General features: G+C 39.2%; 1 protein-coding gene and 1 pseudogene across 3 annotated transcripts in view; one reads left to right on the forward strand and one right to left on the reverse strand.

The window, feature by feature from the left end:
- Positions 1-22,686, reverse strand: part of LOC101974694 (uncharacterized) — a 70,272-nt gene that overhangs the window by 12,085 nt on the left and 35,501 nt on the right. The window contains exons 1-2 of one of the 3 annotated variants that reach the window (XM_078020660.1): positions 17,850-17,987; positions 8,989-9,047 (exon numbers count right to left, since the gene is read on the reverse strand). In XM_078020660.1, the coding sequence (XP_077876786.1) occupies positions 8,989-9,036 (48 nt within the window). In that variant the 5' untranslated portion in view covers positions 9,037-9,047; positions 17,850-17,987. Of the gene's footprint in view, positions 1-7,747; positions 7,832-8,988; positions 9,048-17,849; positions 18,147-22,686 lie in introns of those variants that run through there. The other 2 variants (XM_078020661.1, XM_021734437.3) reach the window with 2 other exon arrangements.
- On the forward strand, positions 13,021-13,623 carry LOC101959902 (B-cell CLL/lymphoma 7 protein family member A pseudogene; annotated as a pseudogene).

Raw genomic sequence — 22,686 nt, forward strand, 5'->3', positions numbered from 1 at the left:
TTCTCTCACTTACTTCTTTGACAAACTAAACCCTCTACATTTATACTGCTCTTGAACAAGAAAAGCCCCAAGTACTAGTCTGGGCTTACGAGAGGCATTAGATGTGCCAGCTGTGGGATCCTCATATTACATAGTTCTGAAACACAGTTCCAGGAAAATACTAGAGTAAGGAATGAGAATGCTCTCATATACATTCCACAAAAGAAAATCAGAGCATAAAAACACTCTGAAAGGTGGTCTGCCCTTGGAGACACAAAGGAAGAATAGAAACACATGATTTTGCCAAGATCAAGGAATTCTTTTTTACTTTTCAATCATGTAAAATGCTCATAAACAACAACAACAAAAAAAATTTGCTTTTGCTTTTTTTTTTTCTATGGTGATGGAGATTTGAAACAGGAGCATGTTAATTCTGGGCTACATACCCGGCCATGTTTTAAAATTTTGAGACAGGTTTTTCTAATTGTCTAAGTTACGGATGTTTACCTTGAAATTACAATCTTACTGGCTTACCCACTTGAGTCTCTATAATTAATATGCATGTATCATTGTACCCAGAGAGAAAAAAAATACTTTAAAAGTCTCATCTAGTTTTGTTATAACAATTGAAAATACCGTGTTCATTTGAAATATAATATGGGTAAAGTAACTGATAATACTGCAAAACAGTAACTGATAATACTGGGAAAGGGGGAAGTGGTCATTGAAAAGTAAGTGTATCAAGAACCTAGGAATTAAACCAGAGACTGTGTCTAATAGAGTAAAATGCAGCCTTTAATCTTCATCATGTGGAATTAGGCCCCAATTTCCTTAATAAGACACCTACAACACAAGAATTAAGACAGATAATCAATAAATGGGATGGAATCAAACTAAAAAATTTATTCTCGGCAAAAGAAACAATCTGTGAGGTGAAGAGAGAGCCTACATCCTAGGATGAATTTTTTACCCCTCACACATCAGATAGAGCACTAATCTCTAGGGCACATTAAGAACTCAAAAAGCTAAGCAAATAATAATAATAATAATAACAACAACAACAACAACAACCACCCAATCAAGAAGTGGGCCAAGGATCTTAACAGAGAATTCTTAGAAGAGAATATAGAATCAATTAACATTTTTTCTATATATCTGATTGGTTATGGTGCTCCATTTACAGGGCCAAGCATAGTTCTGGTTCAGTTTCTAAGGAAGGGAGACATGAGCAAGAAGTATTCTCAACTCTCCTTCATAAATTATCAAATACAATTTTCTATGTCATTTTCTAAACATAGCTGGACTTGGGAAATATAGGCTTGGAGCAGAGAACATTTTTTATTAGAAACACTGTGTAAAAGAAAGACAAATATATGTATATTTGCATCACATTGAACCATAAGAGAAATGGAACCTGGAATTCAGAAAAGAAAGATCCAAACTTTTATACTTGGGGATGTGGATGACATGGATGCCTAAAGTGAAAAGGTTATTACAAGCTTTTGAAAGAAAATTCATGTGAGTAGCACATAATGGCTAACCAATTAGAATCTGCACAGTGTCTCCCAGGGGCTTTGTCAGCTGTGCACCACAGAACATACAGGTATTCATAGCCTCCATAGAGAGCATTATTCATCTGTGCCCTCTAAAATTATTCCCATAGTAGAGATGAAGAAACATGGGTATGTGGATACTAAATGGCAATTCAGCAGCCCACAGAAAACTACCCAGAGACAGAACTGTAGAAATTTCTTCAAAGACCATCAATGTATTGTTAGCTCCTGACACAGGGATGTCAGTCTGGGGAAATATTATTTTCTCTCCATTTTGAAGAGAGTGCATTGAGAATACATTTCAGGGCAACATAAATACTTTTTTTTTTTTTTCATGTTAAGAAACTTTTCAGAAACAGAGCTCACAAGACAGATTTCTTAGAAGGGTAAATGCCTGAAGATTACAAAATGAAAAAAACACATCAGTGGCCCTGAGAGACTCAGTAAGGAAATAAATCTAAAAGGCTTATTAGAAACTGAAAAGAAAAAAAAAAGTAACTATTTCTAAAAATAAATATGTTCATTAGTTGCTATCTCCACAACATATCATTAAGTAAACAACAAATTATGCATGAATATTTCTAGGATTGGCCAAATTGTATTACATATGATTTTATATTAAATCCCAAAATCCAGAAATAGAATTCATAATTCACTGCCAAATATATTACAGAAAAAAAATTTTTTTTAAGAAGTAGATGTTTAGTAAATATGCCATTTAATAATTTTTATTACCATATGATTTTAAAGAAATTTATTCATTTTCCTGCAGCTATAGTGTAGATCAATTTCTTATTTAATTTTCCCATAGGAATTAACAAAGATAAGCCCTAGAATCCACTTTAAATAATCTACCCTTACAATCATACAAGAAACTTATAATAAATAATGAGTAAAAAAGTCAATTTAAAAAAATAATTTAAACCTTTTTCTTTTTCTTAAAATCAATCCCTAGCTACGTTTTTGGATCATTTTCTCATCTTTTAAGCCAAAAAGATATACAGGACAGAAGTTTGAACTGCAAATTTATACATGAAATATGTTTATTAAATATAAAAATTCAAAATCTTTAGAAATTTATTAAAAACAAAATAAAAACCCATCATGGGAAAAATCAAGTAATATTGATGAACATTTAAAACAAATTAATAATCATTAATTCAAAAGGAGTTTAAATTAGTATCTATTTGTGGAAACTATTTTGATATTGAATATACATGATTCTCCCCATCACAGAGACTTACTGAAATTAGAGCATATGTGATCATGATAACATATAAGTATACAATGGTACGCACCCAAACACTTGAAGCTCAAGGGCATGGCTCAATACAATATACATCTTGGAAGAGATAAATAATAATATATAGGAAAAATGGTCGCTAGGGCCAGTCTCATTTCATAATATATCCAGTTTAAAAAAGAGCATAAAACATTATGTACAATTTTTATATAGGTGCTTGATGCAAAACTGGTATTTCACATGTGTACATTTTTAGAAACAAAATATGTAGAACTTATGAGAAAATAAAAGTCACAAAAAGCACATAAAACACTTAATTATACATCCCATGTATAGATGATAAAACTAATCATTATAAAGGTGATAATTTTCCTTCAAATTAACCCACAATATATCTCACCAAAATTGCTATGTACAAATATGAATATATCACAGTGAAGTCTACTTTTATTTGTACTCTATAAAGCAATAATTAATATAAAACTATAAATACATATATGATAGAATAAGTAGGAGAATAAGGAAAGGGGAACTACTGGATATTGAAGGGGAGCAAATTATATTCCATGTATTATGGTTATGTCAAAATAAACCTGACTATTAAATACAACAATGATGCAATAATAATAAAGAAAAAAAAACAAGCTTTACTTTAAATGAAATAAGAAACCAAAGCATAAATTTTCAAAATTCATCTACAAAGTTATATGTAACTTTAGCCAAAAACCTTTTCAATTATAAGCACAACAAAAGAACTCATCATGACCTACTACTATTCATATATATTGTGAAATTATAATATTACAATAATCATCAAAGCATCACAATATAAATAAGATCCCCATATGAATACATATGTATGTAAAAACAGTATGTTTTATTGTAATAGCAAATTCTAGATAAATCAAACCATAACAAAAATAATCTCAGCAACTTAGATAGGATCTTTCTCAAAATAAATTTATACTTCTTAGGGCTGTTTACTGGTGAATAGTCCTTGCTTCCCCAATGCTGAAGCATAACACCAGAGAAGTGCGCCGAGGCAAGTTTAGAGTGAAAAGTAGAAGCTTTGTTAAAGGACAGTAGAAAAGACTTCTCCCCAGAGGAAAAAGTGGACCCAAGAGGTGGAATCCATGAAAGGGTTTTTTTGTTTTTTTTTTTTTAACTAAGGTCTTTTTAGCTTTTTTATAGCTAAGGTCTTCCTTCAGCTATCCTGCATTCCTGTCACATTGCTGTCCTTTGTTCTGTTATCTTGCAGTGATGGAATGTAGGTGGGAAGGCCCAAAGTGTGGGGGACAGGTGGGCTGAAAGAGTTATCTGGGCAGAAAGGGCTTTTGGATTACCATCTCCATGTTTGCTGTGAGCTGCTTCATTAAAATTTCCTTGGGATGGGCTCAGGACCTTGAAACATTTTCAATTCCCCTTTTCCTGGACTCCATTCTCAATATGGTGTTCATTCTTGATTTTATTGAATATTAGACCCAATTTACCTAACTACACTAACTACCTATCTGTAAATCTGGCTTCACTACCAAGGATATGGCTAAGCAGTACAGTATCCCTCAGTTCACCTAACTTTAACAAAATAATAACAATGAAGAAAGTAAAAATAAAAGAAAGTCAAAATGAAAATTAGCTGGCTCAAGAGGAAATTAGGTACCAGAAAATGACAGCTCCTCTCCTGCAGGAAATGGCCCTTGGAGATTTGATTTTGATAATTATTCCACCTGTCAATCTCCAGCATCTGGGCTGCAGGAACACCCCTGCCACATAGTATTTTATGCAGGTGCTGAGGATGCCCTTTGAGCATAAGGAAGGCAGCAAAGAGTCTCTGCCACTGACAAGTTCCCCACCTGGTTGGCCAGTAGGACTGAGGACATAGTGGCCCAGTGGAGGACTTAAGCCTGCAGACTCCAGAGACTGCCCAGAGTCCCAATCTGCTAGCTCCTGTTTTCAACACAGCTAGTCTTGTGGTTCCAATAGTCTTTCTGCCCCAGCCTCCCTTGCTAGGCCAATACACACTCACTATTGCCTGGTTCTCAGGAGTAGGGCTACTTGGGATCCTCAGTTCCTGCACAGCAGAACAACCTGTGACTCTGAAGTGTGAGATTCAAATGGAAAAAATGGAGGACTCCGGAAATAAGAAGTGAAAGCCCACCCTCCTCCTACCTGATGACATACAGGATTGGACAGTTCCCACAAAATGCTCTTGATTGTAAGGGGCTTCAGATCATGAACATTGAATGTGAGAGAAGTGAGCCCTTTTTTTTGAGTGACAGGGAATATTATCCAATTCAGGCATGAATAAGGGCTAGAATCTCAGGTCATTGAGTGCTGCTTTTTTTTTTTTTTTTTTTTTTTAATCTGAGAAATGTACCCCAGGCTGCTGTTATTTTAAGGCAAGGTTTTTTTCCATAAGTGGGAACTAACCCAACCAATAGAACATTTTCATTTAAACTTACATATAAGGTCATTTCAGTTTATGGATTATATATGCTTGTATATTATTCAGAAATTAATATAAAATAATGACAATAACTATCAAATTTTATTTAATTTTTTTTTTATCTCTGCTCTTTTTAGGTGACAGATTGAACTTTGAACTGGGAAGAAACACCCTAAAGTAAAAATGCCCAATAAAAACAACACATAATGACATTATAAAAGCTATCTATGCTAAGCCTCAGGCTAGCATCATTCTGAATGGACAAAAGTTGAAGGCATTCCCTCTAAAATCTGGAACAAGTCAGGGATGCCCTCTATCACCACTTCTATTCAATATAGTTCTCAAAACACTGGCCAGAGCAATTAGACAGATGAAAGAAATTAAAGGCATAAAAATAGGAAAAGAAGAACTTAAATTACCACCATTTGCAGATGACATGATTCTATACCTAGAAGACCCAAAAGGGTCTACAAAGAAACTACTAGAACTAATAAATGAATTCAGCAAAGTGGCAGGATATAAAATCAACACGCATAAATCAAAGGCATTTCTGTATATCAGTGACAAAACTTCTGAAACGGAAATGAGGAAAAACACTCCATTCACAATATCCTCCAAAAAAACAAAATACTTGGGAATCAACCTAACAAAAGAGGTGAAAGATTTATACAATGAAAACTACAGAACCCTAAAGAGAGAAGTAGAAGAAGATCTTAGAAGATGGAAAAATATACCCTGTTCATGGATAGGCAGAACTAACATTATCAAAATGGCGATATTACCAAAAGTTCTCTATAGGTTTAATGCAATGCCAATCAAAATCCCAACGGCATTTCTTGTAGAAATAGATAAAGCAATCATGAAACTCATATGGAAAAATAAAAGACCCAAAATAGCAAAAGCAATTCTAAGCAGGAAGTGTGAATCAGGCAGTATAGCGATACCAGATTTCAAACTATACTGCAGAGCAATAGTGACAAAAACAGCATGGTACTGGTACCAAAACAGGCAGGTGGACCAATGGTATAGAATAGAGGACACAGAGACTAACCCACAAAGTTACAACTATCTTACATTTGATAAAGGGGCTAAAAGCATGCAATGGAGGAAGGATAGCATCTTCAACAAATGGTGTTGGGAAAACTGGAAATCCATATGCAACAAAATGAAACTGAATCTCTTTCTCTCACCATGCACAAAAGTTAACTCAAAATGGATCAAGGAGCTAGATATCAAATCAGAGACTCTGCATCTGATAGAAGAAAAAGTTGGCTCTGATCTACATATTTTGGGATCAGGCTCCAAATTCCTTAATAGGACACCCATAGCACAAGAGTTAATAACAAGAATCAACAAATGGGACTTACTTAAACTAAAAAGTTTTTTATCAGCAAGAGAAACAATAAGAGAGGTCAATAGGGAGCCTATATCCTGGGAACAAATTTTTACTCCTCACACTTCAGATAGAGCCCTAATATCCAGAGTATACAAAGAACTCAAAAAATTAGACAATAAGATAACAAATAACCCAATCAATAAATGGGCAAGGACCTGAACAGACACTTCTCAGAGGAGGATATACAATCAATCAACAAGTACATGAAAAAAATGCTCACCATCTCTAGCAGTCAGAGAAATGCAAATCAAAACCACGCTAAGATACCATCTCACTCCAGTAAGATTGGCAGCCAGTATGAAGTCAAACAACAACAAGTGCTGGCGAGGATGTGGAGAAAAGGGTACTCTTGTACATTGCTGGTGGGACTGCAAATTGGTGCGGTCAATTTGGAAAGCAGTTTGGAGATTCCTGGGAAAGCTGGGAATGGAACCACCATTTGACCCTGCTATTGATCTTCTTGGACTATTCCCTGAAGACCTCAAAAGAGCATGCTACAGGGATGCTGCCACATCGATGTTCATAGCAGCACAATTCACAATAGCTTGACTGTGGAACCAACCCAGATGCCCTTCAATAGATGAATGGATAAAAAAAAAATGTGGCATCTATACACAATGGAGTACTATGCAGCAATAAAAAAATGACAAAATCATAGAATTTGCAGGGAAATGGATGGCACTAGAGCAGATTATGCTTAGTGAAGCTAGTCAATCCCTAAAAAACAAATACCAAATGTCTTCTTTGATAAAATGAGAGCAACTATGAACAGAGCAGGGAGGAAGAGCAGGAAGAAAAGATTAACATTAAACAGAGACATGAGATGGGAGGGAAAGGGAGAGAAAAAGAAATTGCATGGAAATGAAGGGAGACCCTCATTGCTATACAAAATTACATATAAGAGGTTGTGAGGGGAATGGGAAAATAAACAAGGAGAGAAATGAATTACAGTAGATGGGGTAGAGAGAGAAGATGGGAGGGGAAGGGAGGGGGATAGTAGAAAATAGGAAAGGTAGCAGAACACAACAATTACTAATTGGGCATTATGTAAAATTGTGGATGTGTAACCGACGTTATAAAAAAAAAAAAACATAAGGGGCTGGATTGTGGCTCAGGAGTAGAGTGCTCACCTCTCATGTGCAAGACCCTGGGTTCAATCCTCAGTACCACATAAAAATAAATAAGTGAAATAAAGGTATTGTGTCCAGCTACAGCTAAAAAAAAAAATAAGGTACAAGGTGAGAAACCAACCTCTGCCTCAGAGCAAAGACTGTCCAAGGAAGGGGGCATGATTCTTGTCCTTGCAAAGACCCACAGAGCACTCCTAGGCTCATACCCACCCTGCTGTGTTGTTTATCTACAAATAAAGGAGAGATCTGCTGAGCCAGGTGTCCCTGACTCAGTCAGGCTAGGTGGGGACCCATAGCAACCCACTAGCAGCCACCAATCAGCATGAGACAGGGAAAATTCCTGGGATTCCAAATGACCCTTCCAGTAGTTTATGGTGGTTGATAACATTTTGGGAAACCATATAGTTCAGCACATACTCTCCTCATAGCCTAAGCCAATCAGTTCAAATGAATCCCCATCTTGTACTACCCAATCACCCTTACCCAACTTGTTCCTGATATACCTAGCCTAGTTATCTCATTAGATCAGAAGCCAGCTTGTCACAAGTTATGAAGGATTCATTTCTGTTTTTTTGTAAAAATATCAGGATGTCTGTATGGCCTGGCCATTAGTTGATGTTTAAAGCTGATTGGAATGCCTGCCCGTGCCCTGAACTCACCCAGGTCCGGTTTTCCCCGACCATATAACAACCCTTTCCTAAACCTTAGTGACGCCTCATAAATTCTGGCCTTCCCTGGCCGGATAAGGACCCTCTCTGAGTCTCTAAGATCTCCATAAATTCTGATGCCGGGGCCAGCAAAAATGTAAACTTGTGTTATGTTCCTCAGAGTGTTGTTATCTGTAACCCCCCTTTGTGTAACTTTTTGGGCTATAAAACTGGGCCACAAAGAAGCCTCAGGGCTGTCCTTGGCTTCCACGATTTTGAGGGGCAAGGCAGCCCGGCCGGTCGAAATAATAAGCTTGCTTTAATTTGATTTTAATTGGAGTCAGTGGTCTTTTCTTGCGTCGTGGTCTAACAGTTCCCACCAGTGAATGTGCTAATCATGTTTTAGAGTTGTTTATGATTTTCCCAAGGTGTGTGATGATTTGCTAAGAGATGCTATGATGTATGTGGGGTACCTGCCTTCCCCAAAGAGTTATAAAACTGCTGCAAACCCCGGGCTCAGGGCCTCTAAGCCACCAGTTGCTGTGTGTGTAGAGGACTGAACTAGCTTGCAATAAAAACCTCTTTGGTACTTACATCAATCTTGGTCTCTGGTGGTCTTCTGGGGGTCCCGCATTTGAGCATAGCAGTCTCTCCTGAAACCCATGGAAAAAGAAGACAGCATTCCAGTTCTCTAGGACTGCAGTTTCATAGCACAAAAAGTTGCAAAAGTGGGGTGACTTGAGAACTTACACATAACAGGGTTTTGACAAGCATAATACAAAGGCATGTAGTAGGTTAATGGTTTAAATGGTTTAGCACTTAGGGAGTAAGTTTAGATCACAACATCAAAGTGTATGATGCACCACTAAAGTTTCAGGGAGGGTTGTTATCTCATCAGGGAAAACCAGACATGGGTGAGTTCAAGGCACTGGTAGGCATTTCAAGCAAGTTTACAAATCATACTAATTTATAATGAAGCAGAAATTAACTTTTCATGCCTTTGTCGTGAGATGGCTTCCAATCTTAAAAGGAAATTAGGCTGTATTTTTCACTTGCCATAGCCATACCTTTCAAAGTATGTTTCATATTTTAACAAGTACGACAATTAAATTATTAATATTAATTACTACTAATTTTCTGCAGCCTATGCAGTACTCTTGGAATGGCTATTATAAAAATCTAAAATTGTCATGTATGGTGGCATATGCCTGAAATTCTAGAAGCTATGAAAAATGACACAGGAGAATTATTAGTTCAAAGGCACCCTCATTAACATAACAAGGCTACAATCAACTTAATGAGAGCCTGTCTCAAAATATAACATAAAAAAGAATGTGGATGTATCTCAGTGGTATGCACCCCTGGGTTCAATACTGAGCACCAAACCATACAAAACCAAGCAAATATCTCATAATTAATAGAAATTCCAGGGTACACAAATATGTAAAAATCTTGGTGATAATATAAATTTAAAATATATTTTTATAAAAGTGTTAAGGTTCTTTAAAAGCCCCAAATAAAAATGCCACATAATCCACTAGTCATAATTTGGGGTACCAGTGCATGCCTGTACTCCCAGTAACTTAGAAGGATAAGAGGTAGAAAACTAGGGGTTTATTCTCAAGTTAAAGACCAGCCTCAAGAACTTGGCAAGGTCCTAAGAAACTCAGTAAAACCCTCTCTCAAAAATACATAAATAAATAAAAGTGTTGGAGACTGGGTATGTAGCACACTGGTAAAATGCCCTGGGGTCAATCTCCAGTATTTAAATAAATAAAAAGATATAAATAATAATTCAATCCAGTAATAATAACTCTGGGTATATAAGTAAAAAATTTGGAATCCTTTTGCTAAATATATTGCCACACGTCTATTTTTATTGTACCTTTATTCACAGAATCTAATAAAAGGAAACAAATAAAGTACATTTTAGATAGAAAGTATATCAGAAAATGCCTTCCAGCTGCAAAGCATCCAATTAGTCCATCCCTTCAGAAGCTGCACACTTAAAATTCAAACTGGTCCCTAGAAGGCAACACTCAGAGAGTGGTATTTTCTAAATACTCCAAAAAAAAAAAAAAATGGAATCTCTGGAAACCTTGTTTCAGATATTCTAAAACTCAGAACTAGGTCATATGGGAGGTCAGAATGAGAACAGAAGACATAGAAAATTCTTTAATGGAGAATCTGAACTCAGATACTGTCATAACCAAAAGCAGTGTTGGAGATAAAAAATAGATTCTGTTTCACTGATTTCTGGGTTATGGATTCAAATCATATATATTAGAAAAAAAGTTAAGGCTACTGGTTAAAATCTACGTAAAACAGGTATTAAAAATGTACCGGGGGGGGGGTGTGTTGGTGCAAGCCTGTAATCCCAGTTGCTGAAGAGGCTGAGGAAGAAATATCAAAAGTTCAAAGCCAGCCTTAGCAGAAGCGAGATGCTAAGAAACTCAGTGAGATCCTGTTTCTAAATAAAGTAAAAAAAAAAAAAAAATCCTGGGGGGTGTGTCTTAGTAGTCAAGTGCTCGTAAGTTCAATCTCCAATATCCCCCATAAAAAATGTACCAGGGGGCTGGGGCTGGGGCTCAGTGGAGCTCACTTGTCTGGCACATGTGAGGCACTGGAATCAATTCTCAGTTCCACATATAAGTAAATAAAATACAAGGTCTATCAACAACTTTATATATATAGTACCAAGATATTGACATGGACTTTGATCTAATTTGCTGTGTACTTTAGCCCGTAAAATTGAAGTTGGCCAGGCATGGTGGTGCATGCCTGTAATATCAGCTGTTTACAAGACTGAGACATAAGGATCATGAATTCAAAACCAGTCTCATCAATGGTGAGGCACTAAGCAACTCAGTGAAACCCTGTCTCTAAGTAAAATACAAAATAGGGGTAGAGGTGTGGCTCAGTGGTAGAGTGCCCCTGACTTCAATTGCTGGTATCTCCCCCCCCAAAAAAAAATGGGGCTGAGTAAATAGCTCAGCTTGTAGAGTTCTTGCCTTCTAAGCATGAGGCCCTGGGGTCAGTCCCCAATACAGAGAGAGAGAGAGAGAGAGAGAGAGAGAGAGAGAGAGAGAGAGAGAGAGAGAGAGAGATTGATTGAACTTGCATGTAATTTAAATTCAAATTAGTCCCACTTTTATTTTTTCCTGCCACACCAGAAGAAAAGAATTTCCTGAAATGTTTGCATGTTTCTGTGGGTTATTTATTTATTTATTTATTTATTATTTACTTATTTTTATGTGGTGCTGAGGATCGAACCCAGGACCCTGCACATGCTAGGTGAGTGCTCTTATCACTGAGCCACAACCCCAGCCCCTTCTGTGGGTTATTTTAATACAATGGTCTGACCATAAATAAATAAACAAATTAATTAATAAATAAATAAATCCTCAATTGATGACCCATTACAGTTTTTAAAAATCCTTAAATGGGACACATAAACCTCATTTAGGAGAGATTCATTCTTTTTAATGTCACCTAATTTTATTCTGCTTTCTTCTCATGTGAAAATCTCAGAATGAGAAATTAAAATATTTTAAAACTGCCCTCCAGTTCTTGAAAAAAAACATTAAGAATGATGCATACATTTGAAATAAAACATGGGAAAATAATGATTAATAATGCTGAAAGTGGAGTTTTGAGATGAACCAAATTTCTCAGTTTGCCAATTGAATCTGGGTGCTTGTCTCATAAATTTTGAAGGAAAAAAAAATCTATTTAAGCAAGAAGAAATAGAACGCCCACCATGTGGTATGAGGAATGATATCAGAAAAAAAAAAATCATCTTTGTGTGCCATCTTAGAAGTTTACTCATGGTTTTGGGCAGAACACCAGTTAGCAGCCAGGTGTGTTTGAGACCCATTATCCGCATTACAAGGTCATTATACTATCTATTCTATTTTATACTTATTCTCTGTGAACAGGGAACCCTAGTTGTGGATATGTGAACAGAGAGCTAGAAAACTAGGGGTTTATTCTGAGACCTATGGAGAGCTAAACTGAAGTTCTGGATTTCAGATGTTTGTTCTCAATTTGAGATACTGCTTCCCCTACATTTAAAAATCTCAGGACTCATGAAGAGAATGAGTTAAAAGCCAGCATCATCAAATTTGTGAGGCCCTAAGAAATTCAAAAGGACCCTGTCTCTAAATAAAAATATTTTTTAAAAAAGGGGTGGGAATGTGAATCAGTGGATGAACACTTCTGAGTTGAATTTCTGGTACCAAAAAGAAAACAACACACACACACACACATACACACACACACACAAAAAAAAAATAAATATATAAACAAACAAACAAACCCTCATGAGTAACCAGCCCTAAAATCAACAGCCTCTCTCATGCATGAGTACAACAAATGGATTTGGGGTTCTCCTGATAATTATCTCAGTCTTCACTGTGCAATCTGGAGTCATGCTGGACTGTTGGGACCTGGAAGCCCACAAAGGGCTTTAGAAAGAAGCTGAAGGCACTGGGCCCTGGCGAGTGGTGGCATCAGGCTTTGTGTGTGTGTGTGTGTGTGTGTGTGTGTGTGTGTGTGTGTGTGTGTGTGTGTGGTCTGTGTGTGAGTGAGCAAGCGCACTCCCCCAGCCTCTCTCCCGCCAGAACCATGTCAGGCAGGTCCGTTCCAGCAGAGACCAGGAGCCAGGCCAAAGATGACGTCAAGAGGGTCATGGCGGCTATGGAGAAAGTGCGCAAATGGGAGAAGTAGGTGACTGTGGGTGACAGGTCCCTACTAATCTACAAATGGGTCCCTGTGACAGAGCCAAAAGTTGATGATAAAAACAAGAATAAGAAAAAAGGCCAAGACGAGAAGTGTGGCTCCCAGGTCACCACCCCAGAGAACAGCTCCTCCCCAGGATGATGGACATGCAGGAGGATAACAGCAACCAGAGCTCCGTAGCAGATGCCTCCTGCATCCCACAGGGGAACAGCAGGGACCACAGCCAGGCCCCAGAGCCCAACCCCAGACGCCCAGCGACTGCGGGGAGGCCCCAGGGACAAGGCGCAGCTGACAGAAGGAGCACCCTGGGGCCGAAGCCGCTTCTGATGAGCAGAACTCAGTCTTGGATGGAAGCTCGAGGAGCAGTTCAGAGAAAGTAGGCTGGCGGCGCAGATGTCCACACTCTCTCAGGACTTGGAAGGAGTGCCACCCTCTAAACAGATGAAGCTGGAGCCTCTCACCAGAACTCGGAAGAGACTTAGACGCTGAGCTCCCTCCTCGGGCTCACCCTAGAAAGCACTGTGAGCACCATTCCTCTTGGGCGCGAGCAGGACTCCTAACATTTCAAGTTAACCAAGTGCAAATCCAAGAAAACCAAGAAGGGCGAACTTCTCAGACACTGAAGAACTCTGGGGTAAAGCAATACACCCGAACCCGAAGCGGCTGTCCTGGGAGGCGGGGTGACCGCTCAGGAGCGTCCACACTGTCTTGGAAGCCAAGGTCACATTGGTGTTGCTGCTGTTTCCCCCCCACTTCTCTATTTATCCATATCAGCTATTGGAGGGTGGTACCCATCAGGAATTCACTTTTCTGTGGGGGCTTTTCACTGTTCTACCAATTCCTTCCACTTTATTTTTTTGTGCCTTGTGCCCTTGAGGTGACCTCTGGCATTTCCTGGTTGTTTTGCATCTCCCTTTACAAAGTGCCCTCTCAGTCTGGATGAGGCAGTGGCCACCACCTTCCTCGGCCTGCTCCTTCCTGCCCAGGACTGCTGTGGAGTGGGCAGGCTGGAGCTGCAGGACAGTAGACACTCCTCAGCTGGCCTAGTTTTGGAAAGGGGGACTTGGGCCCCCTCTGAGCCCTGGGTGGGGTTGGCACCAGCCTCCAGGACTCCAAAAATTATAGGTGCCAGGGCCCAGTCCTCAAGGGCTGGCCTCCTCGGGGCCTTGGGGGCTGGGTATTTCCAAGTTCCCAGCAGCCCACTGGACTGCAAAGCCCTTAGATTTTTCTGGCACTTCCACCCTCTTGCCCCTACTGTCACCACCTCCTCTGTCACTGCTTCCTCCTGGACCTCCGAAGACCAAGTGGCTTCTCTGGCTGACTGCATGTTTGTCTCCTTAAGAGGACAGCAGGGCCAGGAAGTGGGAGCAGGCAGCAGGAGCAGCTGGTGCTGAACTTTCTCACGGGACGTTGCTTGGATTTCAAATCCATAGAAACCTGCTGCCCTCTGACCAGCCCCCACCCCCATCCTTGGCCTCCCCCAGCCCCCAGAGGCAAGATTGCAATCGGAGGAAACCCACTCACTTCTGCAAAATGTTCTGACTCCCAGAGCCCACAGTTGGATGGAATCTCATTCCCAGGATATTTATGCCACCAGGGATCAGGCCTTGATGGTTGGGCCTTAAAGGCCAGAATCAAGGCACCAAGGAATTGGAAAGATTTGCACACCCTCCAGAAAGGAGCAACTGAATTCCCCTCCCTGTGACCAGCCTTTGAGAGGATGGTCCTCTCAAAGCAGAGATGCCCCCTTGGATGAACTGCCTAGCTATTGAGTTTTGAGGCCTGGTTTGTTCTTAATTAACATACGGACTCCTCAGACCTTTTCCTCAGCTTTCTTTACTGCACTGGAGTTCTGACTCCCTTTGAGTTGTGTGTTACTGGGGGGTGTGAGGGGGACTTCGGGTTTTGTTGGGGGTTTTTGTTTTTGTTTGGGCTAATTGGTGCATATTCAGGTACCACTTTGACATGTGGATCTTTCTCCTGACCACCATGGGAAGTGTCTGCCAGGTTCCATTTTCTAAGAGTTTCTGAGGGTGAAGCTCCTATTGTTTGTTGTTGTTGTTGTTTTAAGGGAGCATATATATTTCCTACACTTCAAGAAGAATCAAAATGTTCCTGAATTTCAAATACCTCATGCAAAATGTCTCCTGAAATAAGGGAAGAAAAAAAAAAAACAACACTTTGAAAAATCTTAAATGTTGAAGTGAGCAATGCCGAAAGGTTCTGTCTTAAAAAAAAAAAAAAATTATTGTACTTATCACTTTTGCCCCTCAGGCGGTCAGTTCTGCTGAGAACTGTGTTCTGTGACTCAGCATGGATGTGACCCCAGGCGCCACCTCTCAACGTATCTCAAGGCGGCTTTACCTTCAGATTCTGTAGAGTTAGGGTAACGTTTTTTTTCTTTGCACAAAGCTCCATTTTGATGAAAGATGAATCTGGATATTTATTTCTGTTTTGGAAAACCTGAGAGGTTACAACCCAGACAGCTGAAGGAGACTCCAACAGCATCCATGGAGACAGAAAGGCAGCCAGGCCTCCTCTGCTCACCTGGACAGGCGAGAGGACCCGGCCGGTGGAAGATGAAGATGTCCACTGTACCAAGGCTGTCATTAGTTTTTCTCTAAAGTGCCTGAAGGTAGGAATGGGCCAGCAGTTGGGACCAGCTGGGCCCTGCCAAGGCCACACCAGGCAGAGCGCCAGCAGCCCTGCACTCCATGCTGGCTGGAAAGGCCTTCCCTGTGGCATGGTTAGACTGCAGAAACCCAATGTGCTTCCTTCCCTGAGGCAGTCTCTTCCTCTGAGCTGCTGCTCCCCACCCACCCTACACCCCTCATCCTCTTCCCCACCACGGAATCTAAGACCTTTTAGCCGGCGGAGCCAGGGGTGGGGGATCCTAAGCGATTGCCTTCCATGGACATCAGGCCCCGTGGCCTAATGGGCTCCCAGGGCAAACTTAACTCCCCCACAAAACTTGAAGGTGGGGGAGCTGCAGCTACACATTCCACAAAGTGCTGGCACTTACACCCATAACCTGGAAGGCTGATGAGGGATTCATATGGGTGGTGACCTCCCATCATCAAAAGGTGTCATGGTTTGGAATGTTCATGATGGCCAAGGACCTGGTTAGAGGTATAAAGAGCTTTTTTTCACCATTACCTTGAAAGACCCTAGCCCAGTTAGCCCAGTTACCTCAGGCCAAGATGTAAAACAAAGATACCAGGCATGCCATAAACAGGTTCAGGCGCCAGGCATGCTTTCCAGACAACCAGTTGAGAAAGAACAGAACACCCACATCCTGGGGCATGCATGAATAAACCGGAACCACATAACCGGTTGAGAAAGAACAGAGCACCCACATCCTAGGGCATGTATGAATAAACCGGAACAGATAAGCAACGGAATGTAAACCTGTGGGTTTTCCGGGACCATAAAGTGATAAAGAAAAAAAAAAAAAACAAAACCTTACCCCCCAGGTAACCTATATGCTAGATTTAAAGAAACCAATAAGAAACCGGTTGCTTCCCGCGGGCACGAAACCTGTCCTAAACCCTATAAAAATCTCTGTATCCCCAAGCCCGGTGTGCCAGTTCACCAAAGCTCAGGCTTAGGTTCTGCTGGGCACCTCAATAAACCACCTCTTGCTTTTGCAGCCAGTGTTTCGTGTGATTCTCCTTGGACAGGGAAACGGAGGGTCTTTCAACCTAATTTTCCCCCCTCTTAAATGATTTTCTTCTTTGGTGTGTGGTGCGAGACCCCCAGATCCCCCAACCCGGAATGGACCACGAGAGACACTGGATGCAAACAGCAGGAGGGTTTATTCTCACACAGGCGCCCATGGATGCACAGCAAAACCTCAGCCGGAGCTTCGGTGACGGGCACACACGGGCTTGGGGGTACAGAGTTTTTATAGGGAGCGGGGGTCAGTTTTCAGCTTAGCACAACAACAGCCATTCTATAGGTTCCTCGGAATTCAGCCCTGGGGTCACCTGGGGGGTAAACTTGTTTTTTTCCCACTTAATGTTCTCAGAAAAGAAACCCATAATTACATCCCGTCCTTATTGTTCCTGTTTTTACCCTATTTCCTCAAGCTTGGCCTTCCCAGGATTATCTATATGGAACATCTGGCGGTGGCATTGTATAGCGCTTGGAGTGCTACGTGCTGCTGGGGAGTGCTACGTGCTGCTGGGGAGTGCCCCTTGCAGCTGGTGAGTGCCCCTTGCAGCTGGTGAGTGCCCCGTGAGCTGGGGAGTGCCCCGTGCAGCTGGGGAGTGCCCCGTGCAGCTGGGGAGGTTGTACATGGGAACATCCTGGAGGGCACAGGGGTTAGAATTCCTAACGTTGGGTTTGGGGCTCTGGAGTCCTTCAGTGGTACAGCAGTATAATTTTTCACTTATTTATTCCATCAGTAGATGGTTTGTACAATGTACAATGGTTCCATTTCAAAAAGTTAAAAAGAATTCAAATAAAAAGAAAGAAGCTGAAAACACCACACAATAATGAAACAACATGCCCAGGTTTTCAACTGCTGATCTAAGCCTCGCTAGAGTAGTAACAGGGAGGTGAAGGCTAAGCTGCTACAGAGAGACCCTCTGGCCACAAGACTCTGGAGAGGACCAGGAGGCGTCCCAAGCCAGGACTCCCAGTTTCCACCATTGCCACTCCCGTCAGCCTTAAGCCACCTTCCTCCGCAGTCTCAAGATACAAGGCACACTTACCATTTCCCGGCTCTCAGGGTTCTCAGCGGTCTCCCTGGGGTTTGTTTTCAGCTTCTCCATAGCACAGAAACCTGGGCTCCGGATCCAGGGCAGAAAGTCCAAAAAAGTTTGAAAAAACGGCGGGGCCCAGACGCGAAGGGAACGGAAGTTCGTGGAAGCCCGCCCCCTCATCACCGGCTGCGTGCGGATTGGACAGTTCTCGCCTAAGAGACTGATTGGCCGAGGCTTCAGGCACTGCCTCCAACCTGAGCCAAGTGGGCGCAGAATCAGGCTGAATGACAGGCTCATCCTTTGTCACTGTTAAAAGAAGAGAAAACAGCCGGTGAGGTTGTGGCTCAAGCAGTAACGCGCTCGCCTGGCACGCATGAAGCCCAGGTTCGATCCTCACCACGGCCTACAGACAGAAATGCTGCCTCTGCGGAAACACAATCTGTTTCTTTTTTTTTTTTATCTTAAAAAAAAAAAAAAGACTACAGATCAGGGCTGAGGATATAGCTTAGTCAGTAGAGTGCTTGTTTTGCTTATATAAGGCCATGGATTCAATGCCCTGCACTACACACATACAATCCCGCCAAAAAAATGAATTAAGTAAAGCATTTGGGGGCTTAGGGTTATGGTTCAGTGGTAGAGTGCGTCCCTAGCATGCATGAGGTACTGGGTTGAACACCCAGCACCACATTAAAAAGCCAACCAACAAACAAACTACTAATGGTAGTGTGTCTATCTACAACAAAAAATATTCAAGAAACAATAAAGATTGTGTATTGGACTTGTGCACCCTGACCTCAGAACCCATAAACACTTTTTATAAATAATATTTACATATATGTCTTCAGACAGTGTATAAAATTCTCCTGTGATGGCTTTTCAAGTAACTTATATTACAGGTATGCTTCACAACCCTGAAAACCCCCACACTTCACTTATTATTATTATTTGATGGCCTGTTAATTGCATTAAATGCCTCTGTATGGGGTTATTTTAAGGCAAAGTTTTCTTCCAATAATAGTACCTAACCCAGAGAGAATTGCATTAACACTTATAACTGATTGTAAGGTTAAAGCAATTTGTGAATAAATATGTATATATTTTATTTATTAAAATAATATCACAATTACTTTGATTTTTTTTAACTTTTCTGTTCTTTGTCTCATAAAAAACAAACCAAAAAAAAAAAAAAAAACCAGTTTGAGCTTTAAACTCATTAACAATGTCCTTATATCCCTTCCCCCCCCAAAAAATTATTGAGACTCATAAATTTTGGATCCTTTATTTTAACTAGTGAAGTCTAAAGATTTTATTTTTATTTTCATCGTTAAATGAAGCCTACTTTTTATAGCTTTCTTGTTGTGTAACTGACCTTTAATATTCTGCAAATTTTACCCCCGATTCTGATCACTTTGGACTTGACGTTTTGATGGAGGGGATCTCAAAGTGGTCATGCACAAGGTAGGAAATGGATATAGTAAAATATAAGACTTGTGATTGCTGAGTATGTAGATTTTGCTATACAAAATAAGTATTGGTGGACGATATGGGGGTAGGGAGAAAAAGCAATGAAAAAAAAGAAGAAAAACTTGAACAGTACATGGGTTCAGATGCTACAAGTCTACAATGATATCGTGAATATAGAGGATAGTGTTCTTGGAAGCAGCAATAAAATTTGAGGGGAAAGAAAAAGATAATGTTTTTCACAGTTCCCAAGTGAGAGGGCCAGGTGAATAAGTTCTGTGTTCAACTCTTCCCACATAGGAGTGGAATTTATAGTTCATAGGGTATGTCTCAGTAAGTAGTAAAACACCATTTCTATGTACCTTTACACTTTTTCATGGCTACAAGCTGACCTTGACAATTCCAGTCACATTACATCTTTGTACTTGTTAGTTATTCATTAATTAATTCATTCATTCATTACATTATTTATTTGTTTTTTATTAATTCACTTTTTCTTTAGTTGTCATTGTTTTTATATTACTGGTGATTACATAATTGCATAAATATTCTGAATGTTAACTTTTTGTTAAATATTGTTTTATGTGTTTATTCATACATTTACTTTTCATTGAAATGTTTTTCCTTAGCCAAGCCTGATTTATATTATACCTCAATCTTTGTTTATGAAGACGAAATAAAATCACATTATTCCAAATAACTCAAGGATTTATCATCTTGGCAGAACCCTAATCACCCACTAAAGTTGACCCAGTTTGTGTCAACTAAAACCTGTGTCAAAACTCTTTTTTTTTAGAGAGAGGAGAGAGAGAGAGAGAGAGAGAGAGAGAGAGAGAGAGAGAGAGAGAGAGAATTTTTAATATTTTTAATATTTATTTTTTAGTTCTCGGCGGACACAACATCTTTGTTGGTATGTGGTGCTGAGGATCTAACCGGGCCCGCACACATGCCAGGCAAGCGCACTACCACTTGAGCCACATCCCCAGCCCTCCTTTTTTTCCTTATACACAACTTAATAAAGAATTCCTCTCTCACTTTTATAAGTTGGAGAGCAGACTAACTTTCCAAAGCAGCAGTTAATAACCTAGATGTGTTTTCCAACTAGCTCACTATTTTAAATTATTCACATCCTTGACACTAAGAGTGTCACTGATTATTTTTTTTTTATTTTTGCAAGATCTCTCTCTCTCTCTCATATTACAAATTGAAATCAGATATGTTTTTTTTGCTAAGAAACACTCTCAGTATTTAGTAAAATTTTCTATAAAGAAAAAGGGTTTTGTTGATTTTCTTACAGCCTCACTAAGTTGCTGAGGCTGGCTGACTTTAATGTTTTAGAATATAATGTTATAGAAGTGAGCATTACATATATAATGTTGGATGATATGGGGGTAGGGAGAAAAAGAGCAATGAAAAAAAAGAAGAAAAACTTGAACAGTAGACGGGTTCAGATGCTGCAAGTCTACAATGGTAGCGTGAATATATGTATATACACACACAATTCTGTGTGTGTGTGTGTGTATGTGTGTGTGTATGTATCATTGAATACTCACCAGGGGAATATACAAAATAAGAGTAAAGCAAAAGTGAATGAAAAAAATGGAATGAATGAATGAATGAATGAATGAATAAATGAATAAATAAATAAATAAAATAGATGAAAAAGTACAAAAATTTTATGTGACTGGAATTTTCAAATGTTGATTGTGGCCACAAAAATTTGTAAAGCTACTTGGAAATCGTTTTATACTACTTACTTAAACATACTCTGTGAATTATCAATTCCACTCCAAGGTGGGAAGAAATAAACACATAATCCATTCATCTGACTCTTTCTTTTGGGGACTGTGACAGAGTTGCCTTCTTCTTTTGCTTCTACCTTATTTCTGCCTCCAAAGAAACTACCCCTTACCCTCATGCTACCATTGATCCACCACTAGACTTATTAGATCTGAACCCTTGAGCTTGTCATTCTTTCCCTCTTTCCTTCTCAGCACTTTTGTTCTCTTCCCCTATCTACTCCACCAATACTATTTCATGAATATTGACTACTACATACTCAGCATCCACCAATCTCACATCCTGACCCATACCAATCCTGCCTTTTCCATGGATCACTTTGAGATCCCCTCCACTCAGATATCAATAGTCCAGAGTAAGGTCAGGTTAGGGTGTTATAGATGCAGGGTTTTAGAAGTCATTTACATAACAATAATCCTATAAAAAGTGGGATGTATTTTAGCTGAGGTTAAAAAGAAAATCTACAGACTGCACTGTTAAACTGAAATCCCTAAAATTCACTAATCTCAATAATTTGGAAAAAGAAATTCTACAAACAGGAGAGTAAAGAAAAGAACATAATACATAAAGTGACAAATCTGAAGACACACCAAGTATATATATCCAAAGAGTGTCATATATTGGTGCTTTCAAAAGACAAATTTATTTGAAATCAATGTGGTTAATGTGAGATGTAGTAATCATTTATTAATTATATATAATGGTAGTATATATGTACATGTACCAAATGCATCTGATATAATTATGGGTATATGCTGTAAGAAATGAACTCTACAGTAATTTTTTTTTTTAATTTTGCCAAAACACTATAAATACCTAAATCTGAGTTTATATATTACCAAATATTCAGGATACATTTTATACTTTATAAAATTTATCACTGACCAATAGACCTTTTTTTTCAATTTTTGAAAGGAGTAGTATTTATTTCCAATTAGAACATAATGCCATCTTTTTTATTTTTAATTACTTTTTAATTATATATGACATCAGAATTCATTACAATTCTTATTACACATCAGAGCACAATTTTTTATTTGTCTGGTTTTATACAAAGTATATTTACACAAATTCACTTCTTTATACATGTACTTTATATAATATACATCATATTCCACCATCACTTTTTTTTATAAAGTTTTTTTTTTTTTGAGATGGACACAACACAATGCCTTTATTTTTTTGGGTGCTGAGAATTGAACCCAAGTCCCACCCATGCTAAGTGAGCACTCTACCACTAAGCCACAATCCGAGCCCTCCACTATCATTTCTAACCCTATGAGCCCTTCCCTTCCCTCCCAACCCTCAACAGGTCATTTTGACACACACTGAAGTATACTATGAAGTTATAGAAAAGAGTATATACCTTATAATAATATAAACAGATAAACTTTTGTAATTAATACATAGCATACTACTACTACTACTACTACTACTAATAATAATAATAATAATAATAATAATAATAAACTTTGCATTTAGAAAACAATAAAGTATACATCAGATACTACTGACATCTCCCCCCCCAAAAAAATGACATCTATTCCAAAAAAGGGGAGGTATTTGTGGGAAAAAATAATATTCT

Source organism: Ictidomys tridecemlineatus, chromosome 8, assembly GCF_052094955.1.
Source record: "Ictidomys tridecemlineatus isolate mIctTri1 chromosome 8, mIctTri1.hap1, whole genome shotgun sequence".
Taxonomy (NCBI): Eukaryota; Metazoa; Chordata; class Mammalia; order Rodentia; family Sciuridae; genus Ictidomys; species Ictidomys tridecemlineatus.